This window comes from Protopterus annectens, chromosome 12.part0 (genome assembly GCF_019279795.1).
Source record: "Protopterus annectens isolate FY-2018-M chromosome 12.part0, PAN1.0, whole genome shotgun sequence".
NCBI lineage: Eukaryota > Metazoa > Chordata > Ceratodontiformes > Protopteridae > Protopterus > Protopterus annectens.
In genome coordinates, this window is record NC_056746.1 from 525,126,970 (window position 1) to 525,148,314 (window position 21,345).

The window sequence follows — 21,345 nt, forward strand, 5'->3', positions numbered from 1 at the left end:
TACTGATGCTGGTTTTGCCTGGCAACACACAGGAAGTAATGCTACCACATTTGAAGACTCCACTTTACTCTCCTGTTGTGTGGCCCTAAAAACATTTAATAGACTGAACCACACGCTAAAACGTGACAGATGATGTAGCCTATTTTTCAAATAAGCTTTTGAGTGCAGGAACTCAAATGCTAGGCCCATCCCTGTCCAGTGGCAGCCATTGGTACATGTGGAAGTATTATGATCTTTTGGCAAGTGCTTTAAAGCAAGTTCCTTCACTCGTTCCCTGTGTGTGTGTGTGTGTGTGTGTGTGTGTGTGTGTGTGTGTGTGTGTGTGTGTGTGTGTGTGTGTGTTTTTAAAAGAAAACAAATTTAAGGGTAATTGTTAAAACTGTGATATTTAAACTTTAATTTGTTCAGGAAATTCCTCAGTCCTAGCCAAACAAGTACTAATGTTGTTGTATCTTTCGACTTTTCCCAGTTAGGGGGTCGCCACAGCGGAACTCTGGTCCGCTAATGATTGGCAGTAGATTTTTACGTGTCGAGTTGCCAGCCCCTGACGCACAACCTTCAACGAAGGTATGCCCATTCATGCGTGTCTCCACACACAAGACTCTCTAGCTGAGAATCGAACAGGACAACATCTTACTGTGAGGCGACAACGCTACCGCAGCACCACCGTTGACAGCCAAACAAGTACTGATATGTTTGTGAAACTTCCTTATAATTAAAGTTTGTTGCAACGGAATGTTGTAAATACTCAAAAATGCAGGCTGACTTTATTTTTAAAATTAGTGCTGAATACTGAAAATGGAGATTGGTGAAAAGTTTTGATGCCAGAAATATACTTTCTTACATTGTTTTGTGGTCTTTCACAGTAATTATTGTGCAAGCTGTATAAAGTTTTGAAACTCCCTGGATATTGTAAGAATGCCTTAGTCCTCCTGGTACATAAAAGTAAACCTTACTTTGCACAGCATGTCAGGCATGGTATTTTAAGTGCAGCAGACTTCACTAATTTATTAAGTGAGACTTTGCTTAATTTGTGTAATTCTTTGACATCTGTAAATTTGCAGGTAGCCTCATCTCTTCACACATATACTCCACTTTTCAGGTCTTTTGGGCTTTGCCATTGAAGTCCCTATGTTGGTAGAACAGGATCTGAAGCAGAGATTACTTTTTGTTAAATGACTGTTAAATTGCTCCAATTGTTTCTCTTGGGATGGAGATCAGAGCTGTAGATCACAAGAAATGTAAAAGATAATGCCTTCTTGATTTTAAGTAGTCTTTGATGCTGATGTCCTTCAAGGATGCGTCTGCAGTCCTTACAAATGGGGTTGTCCTGTCGTCAGGCAGCCCTTCGGTCGGCCGGATTCCAAAGTCTGGGTCTGGCCTCGGCTGGTGTTGCACTTCACCCGACGTCATCTCTGCTGGTCTTCGGGTATAAAGGCATCAGCCGACGCCATTTTCCTCAGTCTTTCTTGCCGCGTGGCGCCCGAAGCAGAAGCTGTTCGCAAGTGCCGGTCGGTCAGATCCAGAGATTACTACTACCGAATACTACTTCGAAGACTTCTAAAAGCTAAGTACCCCGTTGGGGACTCTTTCTTGCCTCAGCCGATGTCAGAAAAAGTGAATAACTGTTTAACTTGTGGGAAACAAATACCTCATAAAGATTTCCACTCTTACTGCTTACCTTGTTTAGGCCCAGACCACGACGTAGCAGCCTGTTTAGCCTGTACTTCCTTCAACCGACGAACGCTTAGGCGTCGGTCGGAGTTTGCTGAACAGTTTTTCGGCTCAGATTTTGCGTACATTATGCCGTCGGATCCTCCGACTTCTCAAATTGTTAAGAAACGCAAAGAAAAAGACCGACACTCGCGGTCCGCGGTTTCGGCTGAAACCACGGTTAAGCAAACCGCGAGTGTCTCGGTTTCGGCCGAAACCGAGCAAACGGGTCAATCTTCAGCCGAATCCATGACTACTACCGAGGCCCCTGCTACCCTAGTTGATTCGGCCTCTGAAATTTTGCCTACTAATGTGGTTTCTCTAGAATTATCGGACACCATCCCTTTGGATGTCTCTACCCCAGCACGTGGTGCTGCTAGGCCTCCTGCAGCCATGTCTATAAAGGCCTTTGCCAGGGCTAAAGCAGCCAAAACTGCTAAGTCTGGGCCTGTTAAGCCCCCCCTCTCACAGGCCCAGTTCCAGTTCCCAAATGCTTACTCTGGCAGAGGATCTCATCTCTTTAATAAGGGGATCCCAATCTCACCCAGACAGGGCCTCTCAACCTCCAGAAAAGAGACCTAGAGCAGAGCCCGCTGAGCCAGTGTCCTCAGATGACTCTTCTGATGATTCAGACAATACAGACCATCCAGAGGCTCCTTTTTCTACTTATGAAGATTCCGATGCTGAAGAATCTATACCTTCTGCCTCTCCACCAGAGGAATTTTCCTTTGCGGAAACCTTACATGCCATGAGAGAGCAATTCCAATGGCAGGGACAAGATTTCTCAGATTCAAGAAAAAGGCTTAGGACCTTTCTACACTTACCGCAACATAGGCCCTTAGCTATACCTCCAGTTCTTCCTGTTGTGGATGATGCATTCAATAATGCTTGCACTGCTCCTGATACTTTACCTCCAGCCCCTGCCAAGCCCGATAGGTTTTACAGGGTACCGGACACTCATCACCACTTATACAAGGCTCCTCTTGCAGATCCTGAGACTATCTCCCAGGGGCCTAAGGCAGTAGCCTCGACCTCAGCGAAAAACCCTCTCCCTTCTGAAAGGGAATCCAGGTCCTTAGAGAGATGGGGTAAAAAAGTATACACCTCTGCTACTCTCTCAGCTAGAGCTTTGAACTGTCAGTTTCATATGATCCAATACCAAGAGTTTATGCTTGATCAGTTAACTAAGAAACTGTCCTCTGATGATTCCTTAGATAAGAAATATGTTTTAGAAATGGTGAATAACATTCAGCAGGTTAGTAACCATTCTTTAAAATGTGGCTATGTTGCACTGGAGGCTTCATTTAGATCAGCCATGACTGGCACAGTTATAAGAAGGCATGCATGGTTGAAAGAGCAGGTCTTGCGGATCATGTTAAAACAAAGCTATTAGATGCTCCTATGGATAAGGTCAGTCTATTTGGTCCTCCTGCCCAACAAGTAATGAAGAAAATGGAAGAGAAGGCAAAATCTGTACAAACAGTTAAAGATTTCTTACAGGTTCAGCCCCAAGGTTTAGCAGGAACTGGCCTTCCAAAATTGGTCCTTTCCAGACTCCTCTAAATCTCAGAGAGGCAGAAATAGACGTTCCAGAGGCAGAAATCAATCCAGAGGAGGTGCCTACAGAGGACGTCAGTGGCAAGGCAATAACCAACGAGGCACAGACACAACCACTACCACTGCAACAGGACAATCACAGTGACTTGGTTCTGACACCGCCTACCAGGGAACAAATAGCAGCACCTTTAGGCGGAAAGTTAGCCTTATTTTCAAAAAACTGGCACTATATCACTAGAGACAAGTGGATTTTGCAAACTATAGACCAAGGCTACAGGTTTCATTTCCACACCTTACCAGTAAAAAGTGGAATGCCAAACCTACCACCAAATCAAAAGACAGAAGCCCTAAAACAAATAGCTCAATTAACAAAGATGAGAGCTGTGGAAAGGGTACCACCTACAGAACAGGGCAAAGGATTTTACTCCAGACTTTTCCTAGTACCAAGAAAAGAGAAAAATTGGAGACCTATTCTCGACCTGTCCGCTTTAAACACATTCATCATTGTTCCAAAATTCAAAATGCTGACCCTACAGCAACTCCTTCCCATATCTCAAGGAGGCATACCTGCACGTCCCCATATGACCAAATTGCAGAAGATACCTCAGATTTCTTGCAGGATCAGAGCATTATCAATTCTCAGCATTGCCCTTTGGCTTATCTACTGCGCCCAGAGTGTTCACGAAATGCCTGGCATCAGTAATCGCTCATTGCAGGCTACAGGGAATCCAAATTTACCCATACCTGGACGACTGCCTGATACAAGCGGACAACAAAAGCAAGCTGACACAAGACTTACAAAGAGTCATTTGCTTACTACAAGCCCTGGGATACACAGTCAATTTAAAAAAGTCAAGACTGATACCATCCCAAACAATAACATTCTTGGGTGCAGAATTGGACACAGTAAAACAGATGGCATTCCTAACTGCAGAAAAACAAGAACAACTTCCTCTTTACTTCTTGGCATTAACAAAGCAGAACAAACTAACAGCAAGGAAAGTACTGCAGGCCTTGGGCTTCATGGCATCCTGCATAATCCTGGTCCCCCATGCCAGACTGCATATGAGAAAGCTACAGTGGTACCTAAAGAATTTATGGTCTCAACACAGGCACAGCTTAGAAACCAAATACCACTAATCCCATGCCTGAAACAAGAATTCCTATGGTGGGCTCAAGCATGCCAGGCAAACCCAGGTTTGTCCTTCCACAACATTCAAGCAAGCCAAATCATCACAACGGACGCCTCAGACCTAGGTTGGGGGGCCCACATGTTGGACAAATGCATTCAAGGCTTATGGACTCCAGACCAGCTGCACCTGCACATAAATCAAAAAGAAATGCTGGCAGTAAAACTAGCAATCCAGAATTTCAGACCATTCCTCAAAGAAGGCCAATTGATGATAAGGACAGACAACACCACAGTCATGTGGTACATCAACAAACAGGGAGGCACTCATTCATACCCCCTATGTCGAATGACTCTGGACCTATGGAATATGGCTCTGAGCTACAACATTCAGTTACAGGCAATATTTGTACGGAAAAGAAAACATCCTAGCAGACATGTTAAGCAGAACTACCTCGGATGCTCACGAATGGATGCTACACCGGACATCTTCAAGGCCATCACAAAGAAATGGGGAATGCCACAAATAGACCTATTCGCATCCCCACTCAATCACCAGCTCAAGAAATTCTGCACAAGGACATACCACCCACTTGCTTGGAAGGTGGACTCTCTATCCTTCAGTTGGAAAGGCCTGACAGCATATGCATTTCCACCTCTTCCTTTGATGCACAAGGTACTACTGAAAATCAAAGAGGAACGCCCAGGGATATTCCTGATAGCCCAAATTGGGCCAAGACAAGATGGGAACCCATTGCGGAGGAGCATGTCTCGGGGAATGTGGACACTACCCTGATTCCTTTGATGTTAACTCAGAGCGACTACAACATCCTGCATCCAAACCTGAAAACTCTGCAACTGACTGCCTGGAACATTACATAGGAGCATCTAACCCAGATTTATCCCAAAGGGTTAAAGACATTATCCTTGAGGCCCGCAGACCTTCAACAAGAAGGAACTATGCAGGAAAATGGAAAAGGTTTGTCATTTGGAGTACTGAAAGAGGGAAAGATGTGTCAAAGATAGATATTGCCAACATCCTGGAGTATTTGGCAGAGCTTCTCCATACAGGCCTGTCCTATTCCTCCATCAAGATACATGCATCAGCTATTTCTGCAGAATACAGCTTCGATACCCCTGTCTTCTCACATCCTCTACTCAGGCAGTTCCTCAGAGGAATCAAGAATGTAAAACCTCCTAGGAAACCACCATTACCAGCATGGGACTTGAACTTTGTGCTAGAAAAATTGACACTCCCTCCATTCGAACCAGCAGCAACAGCAGATCTTCAACACCTATCCTGGAAAACTGCGTTCCTACTGGCAATTACTTCAGCAAGAAGGGTTTCAGAACTACAGGCCTTAATGGCAGTACAACCCTTCCTAATCTTCCATCAAGATAGAGTGTCCATGAGAACTAATCCTACATTTATGCCTAAGGTGGTATCCAGAGTGTCTCTAAACCAGGCAATCCACCTACCTACCTTCTTCCCCAATCCACAGAACAGGGGAAAGACTGCTGCATACCTTGGATGTACATAGACAGTTGCGCTACTACCTGGACAGAACCAAGGGCAATAGAAAAACTGACCAGCTTCTAGTAGCTTATGCAACAGGAAGGGAAGGAAAAGCAATTTCCAAACAGACAATCTCCAAGTGGATAGGAAATTGCATAAGATTCTGTTACTCCTACCATGGAAAGCAAATTCCACAGAACATAAGGCCTCATTCTACAAGGGCTACAGCCACTACCACAGCTTTCTTACGAGGAGTGGCCACCAAGGACATTATTGAGGCTGCTACTTGGACCTCCGTGCATACATTTGCCAAGCATTATAACTTACCTCTATACTCTAGATCCCGAGCAGGGTTTGCCACTGCTGTTTTGCAAGGGATCCTAACTACACCATAATTCTTCTTCCTCCTCCCCTAGTTTGGCTATGGTATTCTACCCATTTGTAAGGACTGCAGATGCATCCTTGAAGGACATAGTACAGTTTTGTACCTACCATAAATGTAGATGTCCGAACAGGATAGCATCTGCAGTCAGGATTACCTCCCTCCTTCCCTCTGTGGTACTCCTAGGTATTTACCCACCTAATAGCTAGCTGGGGAGATCTCTTATGGTGTATTTGTTTGTATATATGTACATATATGATTATTTTTTGTGTTTGCCTTCTACTTTTTGGAAACATTGGCATTTATCCAAAAATTTAGCTTACCAAGAGGGCAACTGGCATCTGGGGCAAGAAACACTGAGGAAAATGGTGTCGGCTGATGCCTTTATACCCGAAGACCAGCAGAGATGACGTCTGGTGAAGTGCGACACCAGCCGAGGCCAGACCCAGACTTTGGAATCCGGCCGACCGAAGGGCTGCCTGACGACAGGACAACCCCATTTGTAAGGACTGCAGATGCTATCCTGTTCGGACATCTACATTTATGGTAGGTACAAAACTGTACTTTCTTCACCAAAGGTATTTGAACAGTCTCCAGTAAAATGAAAAAGTACAGTTTTGTACTCTTACCATAAATGTAGATGTTAGAGTGTGTTCACTGTTACAGTCATGACTTTAGGGTTCTTCCTGCCAGCAGCAGCCCTCGATCGGCCAGAATCCTAAAGTCTGGATTGGGCGTCAGCTGAGGTAGCTTTTATCCTGACGTCAATGCGCCGGAAGTATAAAGACCTCAGCCGACGCCATTACCCCAGTTTTTCTTGCCCCAGATGTCAGGTGCCCAAAACCTCAGCAGCCAAAATACCTCAAAACAGACAATACTCAAAGAAAAAACAAAAGAGGGGGTAGGAGGGAGGGTAACTCAGACTGCAACAGTGAACACACTCGAACATCTACATTTATGGCAAGAGTACACAACTGTACTATGTCCTTCGTGGTTCACTGTTGCAGTCATGACTGTAGGATCGAGTCCCAAAGCTAAGAAAGGGTGGCTGGAGGAGAAACAGAAGGAGCGGCCACAAAACCTTGCAAAACCGCAGAAGCAAAACCGGCCCTAGATTTAGAATAGAGAGGGAGGTTGTAATGCTTAGAAAAAGTATGCACGGAACTCCAAGTAGCAGCCTCTAAAATATCCTTGGTAGGAACCCCACAAAGAAAGGCTGCTGAAGCAGCAGTAGCCCGGGTAGAATGAGTCCTAATAATAACAGGAACTGGATTGCCATGAAAAGAGTAACAGAACTTGATGCAGTGGGCAATGCACTTGGAAATCGTTTGCTTAGTGATTGCTTTCCCTAGAACAGTAGGAGCATAAGCGACAAACAATTGGTCAGATTTCCTGAATATCTTGGTCCTGTCCAGGTGAAAAAGAAGCTGCCTGTGCACGGCCAAAGAGTGCAAAAGACTTTCTTCCTCACTTTGAGGATTAGGATAAAAAATAGACAAATGAATAGTCTGATTCAAGGCCACTGCCGAAACCACCTTAGACATAAAGGTGGGATTAGTCCTTAGGGATACCCTGTCCTGATGAAAAATAATGAAGGGTTCCACAGCCATGAGTGCTTGCAATTCCGAAATTCTTCTAGCAGAGGTTATAGCTAAAAGAAAAGCAGTTTTCCAAGACAAAAATTTTAAATCCATGGAAGCTGCAAGTTCAAAAGGAGACCAGGTTAATTTTACCAAAACATAGTTAAGATCCCAAGTGGAAACAGGTGCTCTTATAGGGGGCTGAACATTCTTAGCCCCTCTAAGAAATTGTTTAAGTAATGGATGAGAAAAAAATCGGAGGATCCGTATTGTAATGTGCAGAAATAGCAGAAGCATGAAGCTTAATGGATGAAAAAGATAGGCCCGTATGTAACAACTCTGCCAGATACTTGAAAATCAGAGGAATGCTCGGAACAGTAGAATCACCACCTTGGACTTGATTCCAGGAGCAAAATCTTTTCCATTTACCTGCATAAGATTTCCTAGTGCTGGGCCGTCTAGCTTCAAGGATTACATCCATTACCTGTTTGGAAAGAGTAGAGGTGTTTACAGACCCTGGATCCGCCAGGCAGCTAGATTCAGAGTTTTGACATGACTGTGCAGGATCCAGCTGTCCTGTTGAGACAGTAGATGAGGGATTTAAGGCAGAATCCAGGGAGGCTCCTGAACTAGGTTCATCAGAGTGGAATACCAGAATTGTCGAGGCCACTTGGGAGCCAGTAAAATCATTTGCGGTCTGTCCTGTTTTATCTTCAGAAGTACCCGAGGTAGAAGAGGAAAAGGAGGAAAAGCATATACTGAGAGGTGTTTCCAACTGAATGAGAGGGCATCCACTTGCCATGCTAGTTTGTGGTAGGTCCTGGTGCAGAATGTTGGAAGTTGATGATTCTGAGGGGATGCAAAAAGATCTATGTCCGGACATCCCCACACCTGTACTATCATCCTGAATATCCGAACATCCAACATCCATTCGTGTGGATCCGAAAGTGTCCTGCTCAGTGTGTCTGCCAGAGCGTTGTCTTTTCCTGGCAGGAATTGTGCCTGTAAGTGGACTCTGCAGGTCAGCGCAGTGTACCACAGAGCCATGGCTAACCTGCACAGGGGTTAAGAGTGAGAGACCCCTGCTTGTTTATGTACCACATCACTGTAGTGTTGTCTGTCTTTATCAACAATTGCCCTGGTAAAAGAAAGTCCCTGAAGGCTATCAGAGCATTCTGAATGGTGAGCATCTCCTTCAAATTTATGTGCAGGTGAATTTGCTCCTTTGTCCAAACACCCTGAAGACATCTCCCGTGCATGTGGGCTCCCCAGGCATAATCTGAAGCATCCGTTGTCAGAACTTGGTTGGTTGGTGGAGGACAAAAAGGCCTCCCCTTGTTCTGGAGACAGGCTTCGGCCCACCAAAGAAACTCTTGCTGTAGACAAGGCAAAATCGTGATCACTGTTTCCAAACTGTGGTAATGCTGAGACCACACATTCTTGAGGTACCACTGTAGTTTCCTCATATGCAGTCTAGCATATGGTATTAGTAGAATGCAGGAAGCCATGTAACCTAAAGCCTGCAGAACCTTTCTTGCAGTCAGCTGTTTCATTGAAGCCAGGTGTTTGGAAAGAAAAAGCCAGTTGCGCTTTTTTGTCTGGTGTCAAGGAAGCCATCTTGGTTGTAGTACTCAGAAGAGCACCCCGGAAAGTAATTTGTTGTGTGGGCACCAGATTTGACTTCTTTAGATTCACTGTGAATCCGAGGTACTGTAGAAGATGCTGCACAAAAGCTAGATGCTGAAGTAGAGTGTCTTTACGTCCGCTAGAATAAGACAGTCGTCCAGATAAGGGTATATTTGAATCCCCTTCTGTCTGCAAAACACCATCACTGGTGCCAGGCACTTTGTAAAGACCCTGGCAACAGTAGATAAGCCAAAGGGCAGCACAGAGAACTGGTAATGCTTCGAGCCCGCTTTGAATCTCAGATACCTTCTGCACGCTCACCTTATAGGAATATGCAGGTAAGCTTCCTTTAAGTCCAGAGTCACCATCCAAGCGTTCTTGCCCAACATAGGCAGCAGCTGCTGCAGAGTGAGCGTCTTGAATTTTGGTACATCTAGGAAGGTGTTTAGTACGGAAAGATCCAGAATTGGTCTCCACGAATTTTCCTTCCTGGGAACCAGGAAAAGTTTTGAATAAAAACCTTGCCCTATTTCTAAATTTGGTACCAATTCTATGGCCCTCATAGCTAAGAGGGACTGAACCTGCAATTGTGCCTCTGCCCATTGATGATTTGACAGATCTGGCCAACCGTTCGGTTTTGGCAAGGTGTGGAAATTAAATCTGTAACCTGTAGAGACTATGTCCAGAACCCATTTGTCCCGGGTTATGCGGCCCCAATTTTGATAAAAAAGAGAAATCTTTCCTCCCAAAGGTGCTTCCTGGAGAGGAGCCCCTGGAACCAGGAAGGGAGAGTCATAAAGACTGTTTCTGGTAGGGTTGAGACTTATCTTCACCTCCTTTGGGAGAGGGGGCAGTCCACTGCCTATTCCTAAAAAGGGTTTGTGCCTGACCCCTACATCTGGAACACCTGAATCTGCTTCTCTGAGGCCTGTCTGAGCTCGGAAAGGACCAAGGTTTAGCTGGCCAGTGCCTGCTAAATCTAGGAGGTTGCACCTATAGAAAATCCTTAACCGTCTGCATAGATTTGGCTTTGTCCTGCATTTTCTTTAATACCTCTTCAGCTTTGGTCCCAAACAAAACATCGTGCTGCAAAGGAGCATCCAAAAGTTTGGCTTTAACCTGATCTGGCAAGCTTTGTTCCTTTAACCAAGCATGTCTTCCAATAACTGCGCAAGTTGTTGCAGCCCTACAAGAAGCTTCCAAAGAATGAAAACCACAATGCAGGGTATGTTTACCCACTTGTTCAATAGCATGCAATAAATCCTGTAACTCCTTATCCACACCAATAGAAACAGCTGACATCTTTTGTTTAAATACAGACAAAAGTTATTGCTGATACTTTAGTATATGAAATTGTCAGTTCAAAGCTTTAATAGACAATGTAGCAGTAGTATAAACTTTTTTACGCCATCTTTCCAAAGCCCTGGACTCTCGGTCAGAGGGAATAGGATGTTTAGCAAAGGCCACTTTAACACCCTTAGGGCCCTGAGAAATTGTTTCTGGATCAGGTGAAAGATTCTTAAAAAGAAACTTGTGAGAATCTGGAACCCTATAATACCTATCCGGTTTGACCGGAGCAGGGGGGAAAGAATCAGGAGAGAGGGAAGCTTCTGAAAAAACATAATCTACAATGTCCAATATAGGAGGAATAGCAAGAGGCTTATGCTGAGGGGGGAGAAGAAGAAAATCCCTAAGCCTTTTCTTGGTTTCAGAGAATTCCTGCCCTTCCCAGTGAAAATACTCCCTCATATCATGCAAAGTTTCACCAAAAGAGTAATCCTCAGGAGGAGAGGCTGAAGGAAAGGAATCTTCAGCATCAGAATCCTTATAAGGAGGAAAGGAACAATCCTGCTCAAGGGAAGAAGCAGAAGAAACAGAAATTTGGTCTGAAGAATCATAATCTGACTGTAATCTAGGCTTTTTGTCAGGAGGGGGATGAGAACCCCTGATAATGGATAACAAACCTTCAGCCATCCTAAGCATCTGCCTTTGAGGCCTAGGACCCTTATCAAAAGGCGTCTGTGCTTGCCATTTCTTTTTTGCTGGAGCCTTAGTCATTGTCTTAGAATGCAAAACTGAATCCATATTTACATGAAGCTGTGGAGGCCTGAAAACTCCCTCGGAAGCCAGTACCTGCCTACCGGCTCCAGACCCAACTGAGGGAGTAGTATCCGAAAGTCCATTCCCTGGCAATTCTGAAGGCCCCATCAGCTCCACACCGGAGTTGGTACGGTTCAAAAGAAGCGGACGACAGGGGCTGCAAAGGCGCCTCACTGACGACCGACGAACCAGCAACTGGCAATAACTGAGTAATATCCTCTGCTTTGGACCTCGGAGGCCTGTCTTTATCTTTGCGCCTCTTACACACACCAGAAGCCGGAAAAGAATCCGAAGATATATTATAAGTAAACCGTTTACCTAAATAGTAGAAGGCAAAGTTGTACCTACGCCTAATAGTACGCTGATTAAATCTAACACAAAACCCACAATTAGCAACGTCGTGGTCAGGCCCCAGGCAGGGAATACAATAAGAGTGAAAATCCCTATGAGGTATTTGTTTCCCACAAGAAATACAATTAACTTTTTCTGACATCTGACTGGAGCAAGAAAAAGACCTTCCCAACGGGGTACTTATCTTATAAAACGAAAAATCCTGGAAGTAAATCCAAAAACAGACAGGAGTAGGCAGACCAGCATCAGCGAACTGCTCAGGGCACCGCGCGGCAAGAAAGACTGGGGGTAATGGCGTCGGCTGAGGTCTTTATACTTCCGGTGCATTGACGTCAGGATAAAAGCGACCTCAGCTGATGCATAATCCAGACTTTGGGATTCTCGCCGATCAAGGGCTGCTGCTGGCAGGAAGAACCCTACAGTCATGACTGCAACAGTGAACCACGAAGGACATCTGGCTTTGAGCTGGTTGAAGATGGAAAGAAAACCATGGTAAGAAGAGAAAAAAATAATTTTTGGAGTGTATTTGGTCCAACTTTGTTTAATATCGTGATTGGTGAGATGCAGAGGGGCCAAAAGGGAGGGGTGTGATGTGTATAAATAAATATTCATTGTATAGATGGTTTAAGTGGAAAGAAAGTTGCTTCTGAAGCTGAAACCTTGGTCAGTATGCTGTGCATAGCCAAATAGACAGTGTAATTTCGTATAGTGTGCAGTGTCTAGTTGACATTAAAAGGTGATCTGATAGTATTTAAAGGGGGAAAATGAAAGTCTGTGGGCATTGGTATATACTAATGTAGATGTTCTTCGTGTTTCACTGTTTTAGTCATTAACTGTGGGTTTATCCCTGCTGTGGTAGCCCTCGGCCGGCCCGATTACCAGAGTAAATATTTTTCTGCATTGGCTGCTGTCACTTGTTGACTGACGTCAGGTAGTCAGTGCTATAAAGCAAGGCAGCCAACGCCATTACATCAGTCTTTCTTGCAGTAGAGCCTGGAGCAGAAACAGTTCGCAAGTGTGCCATTCAGTCACTACCAAAGTTTGAATTACAGCTGAAAGCATCTAAAGCTAAGTACCCCATTGAGGATCCGTTTTTCTTGCACTAACCGATGTCTGAAAAAGTTAAAAATCGGCTCACCTGTGTAAAGCAGATCTCACACCGAGACTTAACATTCATACTACATCACTTGTTTAGGCTCAGACCAAAATGTCCCCCTGTTGCCGGTTCTGTGCCCTCTTTAACGCGAGAACCATTCATCGTAGAGCTCTTATTGTACCGGTATTTTTGTTTTCTCTTTGCATTCTGAAATGGCGTCAGTCAGCCAACAATCTGTAGACATTCTGAACAAACGTAGAGATAAAAACAGAGACAGACCACACAAGGCTAAGCCTTCTGACGACTCTTCTGCTAAGCAGGTCATCAGATCTCCAGAAGTCAGTGATGCGCTTTCACTGCCCCTAGTGCCCGAAACGATATCTGCGCAGGCCTCTACCGAGCCCCTTTTGGATGCCGCAGAAATCTCCTTCGTCTTCTGAATCTTTGGTTGTCTTTGCCTCGGTTGGGTCCGGAGCCGCAATTTATTTATTTTTTATTTATTTATTTTATTTCCAGTTTGATAAACGGGGTGGTCCACTGGGCTCAAGGAGCCCATTTTCAGTGGAGGCCCGGGGAGAAAAGCTCCAAAATTACAAAGATACAATAAAAATACAATAAAAAGTACAATAAAATGCAGTTATGAATAATTCTAGTATTATATAATATTTTAAACAAAATTGTAAGATGATACAGTGAGATGTAGCAAAAAGATGTAGTGCAATAAGTGGAGTATAGGAGACTTGAGGATAGTTGATACAGAACATGCTTGGTAACGAAGATGGGTAGTGTAAATTATGCAGAGTAGTAGGAATAAATACCTAAAGTGGAGGAAGGAGAGAGAGGCAGTTGAGTAGTGAAGGAAGAGGCAATTGTTTATTGGAAAGAAGAACATATGTGAGAAAAAGCAAAAGGGGGTAATACAAGGGTGGTGAAGGGTGAAGTTAGTAGAAGAGTGTTGGACACAATTTGTAGAATGTTAGTCATTAGTTAATCAAATGTAATATAGGTTTAGAAGGAAGAAGCATATAGGGGGAGAGAAGTACAGAAAGGGTATGTATAGTATTTACACTATGTAAGAAATATCAAGGGGAAGCTGTTGGGCAGAATAGCAAGGTGAAGAAGTATTTAAGGAAGAACAAGTAGAAATGAGTTTAATAGGATTAGGGGGGCAAGCTTCCGAGGAAGCCTTTCGCACTACCGAACCTAGACAAAACTGTCGCCTTCTCATCTGACTACCGTTTCTCTCAGACCTATGGATACTCTTAGGCCTAGAATCCAGACCAGTCATAGAAAATCTACCTCTAGCCACCATCTTACTCCTGCTCCACCACCCCAAGCCCAAATGCTTAAAATGGCGGATGATCTTATCTCCCTTATCAAGGGCAGTCAGGCCACAACTTCTAAAAGGAAAAGACACCCTTCTCCTGAAATACTGACAGAACAGGATTAAGTAAAAAATATGAAGAGGATCGCCAATGGAACACTGCAGAACTAAATCCAGAAAATTTATTGAAAAAAGTTAAGCGCTTTCGTCAAAATCACAAGACTTCATCAGAACAAGGATAAACAAAAAATGCCATAATTAAATACCCTAACAGGATTCTGAGGAATATGATTATTCAGATTTTGAAGAGGAACAACAACCTCTGACTGCTTATGAGGATTCAAATGCAGAAGAATCCATTCCTTCTGCCTCCCCACCAGAAAGTCCTTTCCTTTGGGGAAACCCTTCACACCCTCAGGGAACATTTCCACTGGGAATCCCAAGAAAGAAAAGACTAAGAGTTTCTAGACCTGCCCTGCACAGACCCTTGGCCATTGCCCATATCTCAGAGGTGGTGGATGATTTCCATGAATCCAGCTTAGCCCCTGACGTCCACCCACTTGCTCCCAGTAAACCTGACAGGTATTACAGAGTACCGGATTCTCACAAATACCTGTACAGAAATCCTGCTACAGACCCAGGTGGTCATTACACAGGGACCTAAAGGAGCTAAGCCTAATTCTGCTAAGAATCCTGTTCCTTCTGACAAGGATTCCAGAGCTCTGGACAGATGGGGTAAAAAAGTATACACTTCTGCAACCTTAGCTATCCGAGCATTCAACTGTCAGTTCCATATGTTAAAATATCAACAACACACTTTGGAACTATTAAAGGAAAAGATTTCAGCCTTTCCTGACTGAGCCAATTCGAAAGAGTTAGCAGATTTACTGCACTCTATTTGTCAAGTGACCAAACACTCATTGCACTGTGGATATGATGCCCTAGAAGCCACAAGCAGGGCAGCAGTGTCAGGATCTGTCATCAGGAGACATGCATGGTTGAAGGAACAACCTCTTCCTGATCATGTCAAGTCTAAAGTAATTGATGCACCCTTGGATAACGACCGCTTGTTTGGAGTAAAAGCAGAAGAGGTGCTTAAAAAGATGAAAGACAAAACAAAATCTATGCAAATAGTAAAAGATTTCTTTCAGGTACAACCTCCTAGGTTCAGCAAGAATTTTCCCTCTAAGCACTGATCCTTTCTTGCACCTAGCAGATGGGCAAAGTAAGCCCCGCAGGGACAGACCACCCAGGCCCCTATCCCAGGGACAGCAGAGAACCAAACAGTGGACCATTTCTGCCCCAAAGGCAGGGTGTACTAAGCCATCCCTCTATGGCAAAAACTCAGTGACTCCCTCTTCCCCCCCTACCCTCTTTTCACTCACCAATAGCTAGGAGGAAGGCCCTCCCTCTGCAAAGAAAATTGGCTTTCTGTTATAAAAGACCAATGAGTCTTAAAGATCATTTTTCAGGGATACAAATTCTCTTTCAAAGAACTCCCAATTCCAAGAGGGTACCCCAGACTTGCCTCCAAATCAATGGACAGAGGCATTGAAACTCTCATATCCCAAAGGGCAATAGAACCTGTCCCCTCAGATCAAGCAGACAAAGGCTTTTATTCCAGACTATTCCTTGTTCCCAGAGAAAAGGGCACTTGGCACCCCATCCTGGATTTATCCATTCTGGACACCTCCCTGGTGGTCCCCAAATTCAAAATGCTAACTTTGCAGCAGCTGCTGCCTCTGCTTTCAAATAATGCCTGGTTAGTGACCCTAGACCTAAAAATGCCTACCTCCACATCCCCATAAGGGAATCCTGTAGGAAATTCCTGCGCTGCGGAGCAGGCTCACAACACTTTTAGTTCTCTGCGCTACCCTTTGGCTTCTCTACTGCTACCAGGGTATTCACCAAATGCTTAGCCCCAGCCATAGCATTTTGCAGACAGAGAAATATACAAATTTATCCTTATCTGGACAACTGCCTCATTCAGGCAGGGTGCAAAGAAAAGCTGCTCCAGGACCTCCTCTTTGTGAAAACCCTCCTAACCTCCTTAGGGTTCACCACCAAGAAGAAGAAATCAAAGCAAACAGCCTCCAGGAAGATCATTTTCTTGGGAGCACTGCTGGACACAGCATCCCAAATGTCCTTCCTATCCCTAGAAAAGTAGAGCGTCATGCCTCTCTACGTTACCCAGCTGGCTTCCAGAAGTCACCTCACTGCAAGGAAGTTCCTGCAAGCCTTGGGGTACATAGCATCTTGCATCCTCCTAATTCCTCTGGCCAGGCTTCACATGAGAAAACTTCATTGGTATCTAAAGAACCTTTGGTGTCAGCACTCTCAGCCTCTGGAAACGTCTCTCCCTCTGATCCCCTGTATAAGGGCCGAGTTTCTCTGGTGGGCAGGGGCCTGTGCCAAGATCAAGGGTCTTCCCTTCATCCTCTGCCCAGCCGGGCAGACCATCACCTCCAACACCTCAGACATTGCTTGGGGTGCTCACCTAGCAGGCATGTGCACTCAAGATCTTTGGGATGCCAGCAGCTTCCCTTATACATCAACCAGAAGGAAATGATGGTAGTGCAAAAGGCTTTGACATCCTTCAAACCCCATCTCAGGCCAGGGGTTCTCCTTATCAAAACAAACACCACAATAATGTGGTACATCAACAAACAGGGAGGTAGCCAATCTTACCCTCTGTGCAGGCAAGCTATGAGCCTCTGGCTGACAGCCTCCTCCTTTGGATTACACCTAATAACCCAATACCTACCAGGGATCAACAGCACCCTGGCAGACCACTTAAGCAGAAACTTATTGGACCCTCACGAATGGCAGCTCATCAGAAAAATCATTTTGCTTGTCGCTCCAGAGGGGAACTTCGAGGTGGATCTCTATGATTCGTACCTCAACCACCAGCTGAAAAATTCTGTACCAGGGATTATCACCACCTAGCGTGGTAGGTGGATGCCTTGACCTTCCCCATGAACTCCCTGTTTGTGTACACGTTCCCTCCTCTGCCTCTTATTCCCAAGGTACTGATCAAGATAAGGGAGGAGAGACCAAAGGCCATCCTCATTGCTCCAGATTGGCCCAGGCAGCACTGGTACCACTTACTGCGCAGCCTAGCATTGCAGCCTCCCAGGCAGCTTCCCCTGATCTCAGACCTCTTGACTCAGGTGTGTGGGGGGTTGGGGGGGGATGTGGCACCAGACTTGCATACTCCAAACTGTCAGCATGGCTAATACTCTGAAGGCAAAAAGTGGGTCACCGTTAACCAAACGGGTCCTAGACATTATCACAGAGGCCAGAAGGCCCAGCACCAGAAAATCTTATGTAGGGAAATGGAAAAGATTCTGCTCCTGGAGCCATTCCAGAGGGGCAGTTCCTCACAACCTTCCATCCCTCTTATCCTGGACTATCTAGTGGAATTACTCAGTAGTGGCCTTTCCTTCTCTTCTATTAAAATCCACGCCTCAGCCATTTCAGCTCATTTCGATACAGATCAGCCTCTGTTCTCACATCCTTTGATTAAACAATTCCTCAGATGGGCTTCTAATAGCAGACCTTCCAGAAGGCCACCCACGCCAGCCTGGGACCTGAATTATGTTCTGGAAAAACTAACATTACCTCCCTTCGAACTTGCTGCTTCAGCAGAACTGAGATACCTCTCCTGGAAGACTGCTTTCCTCCTAACTATCACCTCAGCCAGACAGGTTTTAGAACTTCAGTCACTGATGGCCATTGAACCCTTCATCATTTTCCATGCAGACAGGGTCTCCCTGAGGACTAATCCCTCCTTTTTATGCCCAAGGTGGTATCTAATGTTGCTCTCGAGCAGGTCATACATCTACCCACCTTCTTTACTAACCCTCAAAACAGGGGGGAAAGAATTCTGCACTCACTAGACGTGCACAGACAGCTCCGGTACTACCTGGACCATACTAAACCCTTCAGGAAAACAGACAAACATCTTGTCAACTTTGCCCCAAGGGCAGAGGGGTAGCCCATTTCCAAATGGACATCACACTGTATCCATTTCTGCTACAGATTACATGGGAAACCACCCCCAAGTCTATTTGTACCCATTCCACTAGGGCAGCCTCCACTTCCACAGCATTCCTCAGAGGAGTTCCCACCAGGGACATCTTGGCAGCTGCCACCTATACTTCTCTCCATACCTTCACAAAGCATTACCACCTACCTCTTTACTCTAAGGCTATGGCAGGGTTTGCCTTTGCAGTTCTTCAGGGCATGCTGACCCATGTCTAGGTCTCTTACTAATCCTACCACCCCTCTCCTCAGCTTTGGGGATCCTCCCACAGGTAATGACTGCAACAGTGAAACATGAAGAACATAGTACAGTTGTGCACACTTACCATAAATGTAGATGTTCGAGTGTATTCACTATTGCAATCCTGCTTTCCCTCCCCCCTTCCCCCTTGTATCCTCTTTCCTTAGGGAGACATAAGCTTCTTATGGTGGGTTTTAGCCACCAAGACCACTTTACCATATTCCCTTGGGCTTTTGACTGGTTAGGGCAAGAAAAACTGATGTAATGGCGTTGGCTGCCTTGCTTTATAGCACTGACGACCTGATGTCAGTCAACAAGCGACAGCAGCCGACGCACAAAAGCATTGACTCTGGTATTCGGGGCGGCCAAGGGCTACCACAGCAGGGATAACCCCACAAGTGATGACTGCAACAGTGAATACACTCGAACATCTACATTTATAGTAAGTTTACACAACTGTACTTTCTAATCCATGACACTTAACTGCATTTACCCATGCCACTTCTTGTAGTGTCACTAATCTCCCACCATTACTGTGACAGAGTACTTCAGGCTGATCCTTTTTCTTCCGTCATTATGTTCACCATTTTTATTGTGTATGACAGGAGTCATTGTATTTAACTTTTCAATGAGATGCAAGTTACATGTGAAAGTTTTGCAAAGTTTTATGTTGCATAAGTCCCCCCACCACTAGAATGCATTTCATTGACCATCTAATGGCCTTTTTGATATCTACATTGTAATGTTCTGTTTATCACTCTTGATCAGTTTTTTAGTTTTAATGTACACCACCCACCCCATGCACACAAGCACACGCGTGCGCGCACACACAAAAATGCATGTATGCACACATCAGTGATAGCATTTGTTCGGGTGTTTACAGTGTCACTACCTAGACTGTGAATAATGCAACAGGTTCTGATTTGACTTCAGGACAGTTGTCACTGCTAGAGGCAGAACAAAATGAAAACTAAAGGGGAAAAACAGTATTGTTAAGTATATAGTTAACATTCAGCTGTTTTGATAAACTCAGTTAAGTAAACTGTAGCCTTCAGTCTTCCAGGAATGAAGTGTGGAAACCGTTTGCCCTTGTAATTAGTGAGGTACTTGTTGGGTCTCTGTTTCTAGTTTAGTGGTGGTTAGGAAGTATGATGCTAGTTGTGACATTCTCCAGTCTTAACCCTGTTCAGCATAACAGTGTACCTTTGCACATGCTTTGTTTGAAAACGTTTGATGTGTTGGTAAGATGGTGCTTTTGTGCAGATACCATTGTTTCATATCCCACTGAGTCGCAGAGACCATTAAAAGAAGCTGCAAATTGCTTTCATATTGGTAATTATAAATAAATGTATGCTATAATAAACCATTTTGTCTGTTCACAGGAGCAGTTTCTAGTCCCAGATCACACAATCAAAGACATCAGTGGTGCTTCCTTTGCTGGATTTTACTACATTTGCTTCCAAAAATCCACAGCTTCTATAGAGGGCTATTACTATCATAGGAGTTCTGAATGGTAAGATAGCTTATGAAACATGTTAAAAAAAAAGTTACCTTATTCAGAGTTACATTGCAGGGGGATGCAGTGAAGCTTTTTACATGTACACATGCAGCAAAAATGAAATATTAAAAAAAAATGTAAAATGTTCATTTGATCAGTATGCAATAGACTTGGCTATATGGGTTATATCCTACACCAAGGTGTATAACAGCAATCCAGTTTCCAAAACATAAGGGCACCTTCCGTGCATCCAGACTATTGACAGCTCTAGTAGAGGTGTAAAAAATCAAGAGTCCAAGTGCCAAGCCCTTCAGAGTTTTCCTGCTGCCAAAGAGCTCTCCTCTTACAGACTTTTGAGGATTGACAGTTGGCTTGCATTACTCCGTTGCTGGGCGAAAAGAATCTTCCGCATTTTATAGCTGAAAGATTACTTTTTTGCTGTGAAATACATTTGTTGCTAGGAATTTTGTTTATTGGACTGTCATGTGACTTTTAATGTAGTTTAGTTGGTAGTTGTGTTTTTTGCTTTTATGTAAAAAGTTGTTTAAAAGTAGAGTAATTTTTGTTTTTTGTGGTAAAACGTTTAGGAAAATGTATTTAGGGGCAGGGGTAAGTGTATGTTCTGTTTTTCACTGTATTTTTATGGAAATCTCTACTTTTAGGTACTTGCCTCTTTACCTACTGCTGTCACTGATACTCAAGAGTTTGTACTTCACTTAGCAGCTTTACCATGGAGTAACTTGCTGGTTCATCTATTCCTTCCCCCAGCCATAAAGTGAAGAACAGCTTTAACCTATCACCTCACCTCCTATCACACCACTCTTCCTAACACCATTACCACTCGATCAAAACATACATCCACCTACTCCACCCACATCAAACACTGTAGCCCACATATATCCTCAAGTAGTTACCATCACTGCACAATCCCTCTAGCATCCAAAACACTTAACAAAACAACCACAAAATCTCTTTCCATACACAAGTACATGCACATTCTTGCTAAGCTATCAAAACTCCTTCACCATGTCAGTCTCCAACTAAGATTAGCAGGTGACATACAACCTAATCCAGGCCTAAACCCTGACATACACTCCCCCCTCCTCCCCACCCCCATCCAATAATTCAGTCTTGCTCTCGAGACCATGGAATAGCCTACTTTTCCTGAACTTAAACATACATAGCGTT

At 44.4% G+C, this 21,345-nt stretch overlaps 1 protein-coding gene across 1 annotated transcript in view; it reads left to right on the forward strand.

Annotated features, from left to right (window-relative positions):
* The window catches only part of GID4 (GID complex subunit 4 homolog), a 781,841-nt gene that overhangs the window by 664,435 nt on the left and 96,061 nt on the right, over positions 1-21,345 (forward strand). The window contains exon 5 of the mRNA XM_044089665.1: positions 20,042-20,172. Coding sequence (XP_043945600.1) covers positions 20,042-20,172 — 131 coding nt within the window. The remainder of the gene's footprint in view (positions 1-20,041; positions 20,173-21,345) is intronic.